The 6,831-nt window shown below is 45.5% G+C and overlaps 1 protein-coding gene across 1 annotated transcript in view; it reads left to right on the top strand.

Annotated features, from left to right (window-relative positions):
* Positions 1-6,470: 6,470 nt before the first annotated feature.
* LOC109479310 (IgGFc-binding protein-like) overlaps positions 6,471-6,831 on the top strand; it is a 5,725-nt gene continuing 5,364 nt past the window's right edge. The window contains exon 1 of the mRNA XM_019781266.1: positions 6,471-6,546. Within this exon, the coding sequence (XP_019636825.1) occupies positions 6,471-6,546 (76 nt within the window). The remainder of the gene's footprint in view (positions 6,547-6,831) is intronic.

The following is a 6,831-nucleotide window of genomic DNA, read 5'->3' as shown; positions in this document are numbered from 1 at the left end:
GTTCTGTATAAAGCACAATTTTGGATACACGTGGACTATCCAGAACCGTTCCTGAGCATGGTGGTTGGTTTAAAACAATCTCGATCAGAACTAGTTGCCAGAAACGTGATTCCATCCTCCTCAGGACATCCCCAGTCTCCTACCTACATCTGTTTTTCTTCCGTTCAAACCCCGTCGCCATGTTGACCTTGCAGAAGAATTCCGCGTTCCTTGATACAATTAGCAGACACACAGGACTGCAGGACCATCGACAATGATGTTTGACACGTACACGACAAAGCCAAGTTCATGTCTGAGTGATGATGTCATCACCGCCCAGGGCAGGAGAGCGGGTTCTGGGAAGTTTAGGGAGAAACAAACTTCACACGTGCAACGTTTGTACAGGACAAATACAAGATTACATACTAGAAGTTTAGCGGAAAACAAACTGATTAAGTCTTCAGGTACTTACAGCATACCGACGACTTTCAATTGACTGTGGCTTCATTAGGCTCTTTGTCATTTGTTCCGTTCTTGGCATATTGTAAAAGAATGCTTTTGCTTCTTGGGTACACGGTCCCCCTTTCTCTCTTTCTATCTGTCTTTCCTAGCTAGCTCCGTCTGTCACTGCCTTCGCGTCTCTTTCCTTCCTTCTCTCTTTTTCTCCCCCCATGCATGCATGCATGCATGGCCACAGTGTCTTTCTGTTAGTCACCACCACACAAGTACACTCACAGAACACTAACGTAACGACCGCCTTCCTCCGAAATCTTGGCAATACCTGGATGTCTGACGATGTCGTTATGTCCCATGTGGCGTGTTCTTGGCACGTTTACTTGCTTGTGATCGTTTTTCGGTCCATTTCGTGTGGAACAGAAGTCAGTTTCTGCGGTCCCCGGCCGGCCCACGCACATTCCTGTGGGAACACGTCGGTTCCTGGTCTCGCCCTGCAGTCAAGTTTGTCCAACGCCATGAAATCTTCTCAACCTGGATAAGGCCTAGTCTCTACCAGACTCCTTTTGCAGGCTGATCATATAAATCGAATTGGCCAGCAATGGAGGGACCCTCTATCATGTGGGCCGGGACCAATTGGACCCTCTATGGCCGGGAAACTCCTCTGGCCAATTAGATCCCCTTTTAGGCCGATTTCTACTATTTACTCAGCCTGCGAAGGAGTCTGGTGGAGACTAGATAAAGCCCCTGTCACACATAGCCGAATATGGCCTCCAGAACACTGCCGAACTCCACCCAGCCATGGTCGGGAGTAAGGTCGGTTGGTGTTCGGCCAGGTCGGCTACTGTTCAGCTACTGTTACGCCAACCTATTTTTAATAGTTGTATAACACGAAGGAAAACTAGACGGGAGAGACAAGAGTTTTCTTAACTATTCTTTTTTTTTTAACTTTTGCCAAGTGTTCAAAAAAGTTTAAAACATTCGAGTGTGGACGAGTGGTGCAGCCATGGTTGGCTGGTGGTTTTCGGGAGTATTTCGGGTCGTAGTCGGCAGTCAATGTTGACTTACATTTAACTCAAATTCGCTTCGATTTGTATTGAAAGGTAGGCATGACGTAAATCTGGTCGTATACATTTTTTTTCGTCTAAAGCATCCATCACAATACGGAAGAGCCAATGCCACCAAGGCTCTCATTGCTTCATACATGTTTTAATTTGGATGGATATATAGTTGGATGGGACGCAGTGGAAAATCGAACACATTGCCACCTACCGATTCAGACGCAAACTGCAAATACACTGGGCCTGCCACGCAAGACCAAATGTAGCCCCAGGGCCCAGCCAGACGACTAAATAGCAAAATCTAGCCGACAGGAGATACTTTAACAGTGGAAAGGTTGCAGGGCACATTCACAGCCGTATCCATAACAACCACACAGGCGTACCCTTGTGTGTTTACCCGTTGTCAGGCTCTCCTGAGTAAGACCTGTATTCTGTACATGCGTGAACATGACAATCCTATTTGTACATGTATTTAGCGGGTGGACACACACAAAAGTCATTTTCAGGGAGACAAATATCAGGCGAAAAACAACACAGACACGACAAAAGATTTACTTCAGACCTTGCATAACTTTGTGAACAGTGTAGAAGTTATGTGCCTATCCTGGGTGCACTGACATGTAACAAATATATGCAATAACGAAGAGATAAAGCATACACCATAGAAATTGGTGTGGGGGTATAAAACCGTGGACTATTCAGCATTTTACGTGTGAGGTAAATCTTTGAATATCACACCAACCTAACTCATCATTTTATACAACAACATGTGTTTCTGTTTTCTTGTATAATAGGGATTTCTGACTTACCAATAGATAAATAAATAGATGAAATCATATTGATTGTAATTTCTTGAAATAAAACCTACCAACTCCTTTCGTGCTCTGTCGACAAGCTTTTCTGTCGTCCTGCCGACCGCCGAACTCTCTAGATAAAGCAGTCGTCGTGGCGTGTTACATTAACGCGTGCGATTATATACAACGTTGCACACAGAAAATGCATGGTTCTAAACGTTATTATTTTAAACTACCAGCACATTAGACTTATCCATGAATACTGTAAGTATACAGAGATGTTCACCCATATGACGTCATTGCTTTTGTCAGGAGAGAGTCGCCACGTTTGCTGGGCTGCTGTTGTCACGTGACCAGGTCGACCGCTTCACAGCTTTCGATCCTTTTTTATGCTTTTCACAAAGAAGCCAGGCGACGTTTATCCGGCGATTTTACGGTCGGCCTCCCTCACAGTTGTGGCTCGCTAACTCCTCAAAAGGCGCAAAGGCAGATAATTACAGGACAGCACCCGCACAGTCAAGCCGCGGACAAGGTGGGGGTTAGCCTCCTGTGCAGGCTTCTGAGCGGGTGGGAGTTTTGACGTTACGTTATACACGTCGTTTTGCCAGAGAGCGTTATACCTCCAGAGAAGATTATGGGTATAACCTTTTCTGGTGATATAGTCTTCACTTGGGGTATAACGTGGAGTCGTGTGGCGCAACGGCAGCGTGCGCGACTCGGAATCAAGAGGTGCCGGGTTCGAGTCCTGACATGCCACCGATCTTGTGCCCTTGGGAAAGGCACTTTACACGACTTTCCCCACTAGACTCAAGTGAAAATGAGTATTGTCTGTCCAGTATTCGTTTCTATGTGCGGGACACAGCACCAGCAACAGCTGCCTCTGTTCCACGTGTATTGCACTGTTGCAATTTCAATAAATCAATAACGTTCTATGGTGGCAAAACTCCCACCAGCTCGGAGGCCTGCACAGGAGGCTAGCTTGGAGTGACGTGTTGGGGAATGTACAATGCACCTGTAATCGAGATCCCTTACACTAACCTCTTTGTCAGAGTTTGTTCAATCCTTTAATACTGTAGCTCTTAGTGGACACGTGTTGAAGTCGTCACAAAGGTTTTGAAGTATGTAGATGTTTGATATCGTCCCAAAGCAATGGTTATCGTGCGAAGATACCGGAAACGAAGGGACTACAGTATCCACTTCTTTGTTTGTCCAGTTCTTTGACACCTGTCGTCATCCACCTCATTTGCATGATGCGCAAAGACACCCGGGCCATCCTAAGATTCTTGTCAGTCAAGACAGAGTCGTGGAGAAGTTGTGGGCGAGACGACCTCGTCCCTGCAGCAGACGTCTTGGTGATTTCAGAAGGTAAGCGGACTTCTTTCTTCTGTCTGGCGGAAAGTTAGTGGCGCTAAGATGAGATTTGGGTTTTTCTAAATCTCTGTCCTGCTTGAACGTGTACCGTGTCGGGAACTTTTTCTACAAGTGGCCCGCGCTTTTTTTGATTGGTAACATATGTAAGAAACCTCTCTGTCCAATATACATTTTTAAGGAACTGTTTGTTTGTTTGTTTGTGTGTGCGCGCGCATGTGTGTGCATGTATGTGTGTGTGTGCATGTACGTGTGTGTGAGTGTGTGTACATGAGTGTATGTATGTGTGTGTGTCTGTGTGTGTGTATGTGCGTGTGCATGTTTACATGCGCGTGTGTTTGTGTGCATGCGTGCGTATATGTGCGTGTGTGTGTGTGTGTGTGTGGATGTGCGAATTGGTGTGTGTCTGGAGAGGGTGTGTTTTCGCATACTTTGGCCGGCATAACCAAGAACCCATAGTATTAATAAATGTTGTGATGATACGTCGTCTGTGGGTAGGTCTAGGTGTGTGTCATTATACAAACTTCCGACTCATGACATAATTCATTTGCTCATTTAACTGTGGAAATCACTCACGGGTACTTTTTCAAAGGATACATTTAGATAGATAAAGTAAAATGTAAAACCCACTTGCTTAAACGAGTAGGGTCTGCTCAATGCAGGTGGGACTGGACAGCACTACGGAAATATCCTCCTCAATGTGCTCAGCTGTCCGGATATGCTTCCGCCAGTCAGATATAGAAGGTCAATATGTAACACTTAGATTGACGGCGACATTTTTCTCGTCTATCAGCTATTTCAGCTATAGAAATCACTCCTGTTCAATAAGTTTTTTAATAACCTGGTTAGCATTAGTATTATTTAATGTCTTGGGGTGGTGTGGACTCCGGCGCACTGTTATGTCAACTTTGTGTATTTATGTGTTAATTGAATTTTGTTTTGTGCCACTGTTAAAAAACGTTATAAACGTATGACTTGTGTGTAGCCGCTACTGTAGCGTCACATTGTCCTTGCCGCTGTTTTGTTGTGATAAATAAAAAAAAGGAACTTAGCTTGTTTAGGGCCCGTCTACATACGTCACTTGATCGTCGTACGATCGCAAACTGAGGATATTGTTGGGATAGTCGTAGATTTGTCCTGCAAAATTCGGCTCTCTTGTTATAAATTGTGTGTGTGTGTGTGTGTGTGCTTGCGCGCGCGCGTGTGTGTGCATGTGTGTGTATGTTTGCATGCGTGTGTGTGAATGTGTGCATGCGTGCAAGAATGTATCTATGTATCTATTTGTGTGTGTGAGAGAAAGTGCCTTTCCCGGGTGTAAAACTGTTGGAAATTCAAGCTCAGAACCTAGCTTTTAGATAGCAAGTCAATAACCCTAGTCAGAAGGGGCAAGGCCGCCGAAATAGTCAACCATGTTCCTTTCTCGAAAACAACAATAGATAATGTCATGTGTTGCCATAATTTAAGTACAAAATCCTTTAGCTCTGCCACGTCCGTACCTCCGGTTGTTCACAACTCGCCAGGGCTACGTCCAACTCCGATTATACGGCTTGGCGAACAATGCAACATAAGTTGACACCAAATCGTCAAAGCGTACTCCTATTATTCGTGCGAACATCTAAATTTTTCCAGCCAATGACCAAAATTAAGGCCAGCGGTATGATAGACACCACCAACAGTGAATAAAAAGTTAATTCATAACTATTAGACTTCTAATAACATCCTAACTTCGGACAAATAACCACGTGGTTGCATCATCTGAATGGGGCCCTTAACGTGGCACCGCAGCTTCAGCCTGTGAATCTTTTGACACGTATCGAAAAAAATCTCCCTCTGACGCAAGTAGCTACCAAAACGGATGATCTGCCGAACAATACGCCTTTTCAAGTCGGATCTGGAGGATCCACTTTCCCCTGCCACGTCCTCAGTCCTGGGTGTAGAGAGGTCTTTGATGCGACGATGGGACGACCCGGAGTTATCCTACTCTCCAAGCAGAGGTTGTGGGGGAATTATCGTTAGCTTTTTATATATGGCCGTTTTTTGTCGCTAATCCCGTCGGTGGCCGGCGACCTTCTCTGGCCAATTTGATACTGTCTTTTTGCCACCGCTTGGCAAAAGGGATCTGCTTGGAGATTAGATACATCCCGCATACGCAAAAGATAGCCTTGTTGTTAGGGTAGATTGTACGAAAGACCAAAGGTACAATTCCACAAGGCTTCATCGGGTCAGTTCTCATCGTTCAAAACTTATTTCTCATCCTTCAAAACCCATTTCTCTTCGTTCAAAACCCAATTTCTCTTCGTTCAAAACACTCGTTCCCAGGATACTAAGGTCTTCCCAGTATGCTTTGTGCAGAGAAAATGCACTCTCTGTCCCGGGGAGACAGGACACAGATACATGTACCAACACATTGAATATACTATTACGCTATACTTTGCAGTCATACAGGATACAGTCATCTAGACAGTGAACTGTCCCGTATGTGTCAAAGTTCACGTCACCACTCGCAACAGCGCAACAACAGCTCGGAACCAAGAGGTCCCGAGTTCGAATCCTTCCATGCCACCGATGGTGTACCCTTGGGAAAGGCAATTCACACGAATGTTCTCACTTAACTCAAGCGAAAATGAGTATGTCTGTTGTGCATGCGTTTGTCTGCGTTGGTGGCGGCATAAAATAAGTAGAAAAAAATTGTGTGCCGTCGCTATGTCTTGTGATCAATGTTGGAATAAAAAAAAGCCTACCTTTATACAAGCCGTGTTGTCTTCCCCAGTCGTCCAGGTGAATACGTGTGGAGATTTAGATGTCCGTGAGGAAGATGCGTCCAGGCAGGTCGGCCGTCTGGCTGGCGCTGCTGCTGCTGGCGTGTTTGGTCCATTCCGCCGAGCCTCAGGGTAAGTAGAACTTATCTACAGTTATTTTCAATCAATCAGTTCATCTGCAGGCATCAAGTGCTGATGCATGGCAGCCACAGCCATGCACAGGCCGCCAGGTTGATCTGTCACCGGCACAGACCCTCCAGTCGTCTCTGACACCCAGCTCCCAAAGTGTGGGGAAGAGCTGGTCTTCCCATCTTGCCCTTGGGCGACCCCTTGGGCGTCTCCAGGACAGTTATTTTGAATAACTAAGATAAATATCTGTTTTCTATAATTGACGTGCAAATGAATTCCGATGTATTC

The sequence above is a fragment of the Branchiostoma belcheri genome, unplaced genomic scaffold, assembly GCF_001625305.1.
Source record: "Branchiostoma belcheri isolate BF01 breed outbred unplaced genomic scaffold, Haploidv18h27 scaffold48, whole genome shotgun sequence".
Lineage (NCBI taxonomy): Eukaryota > Metazoa > Chordata > Leptocardii > Amphioxiformes > Branchiostomatidae > Branchiostoma > Branchiostoma belcheri.
Note: the sequence above shows the minus strand (reverse complement) of the source record. Positions and strands in the feature narration are given on the sequence as shown.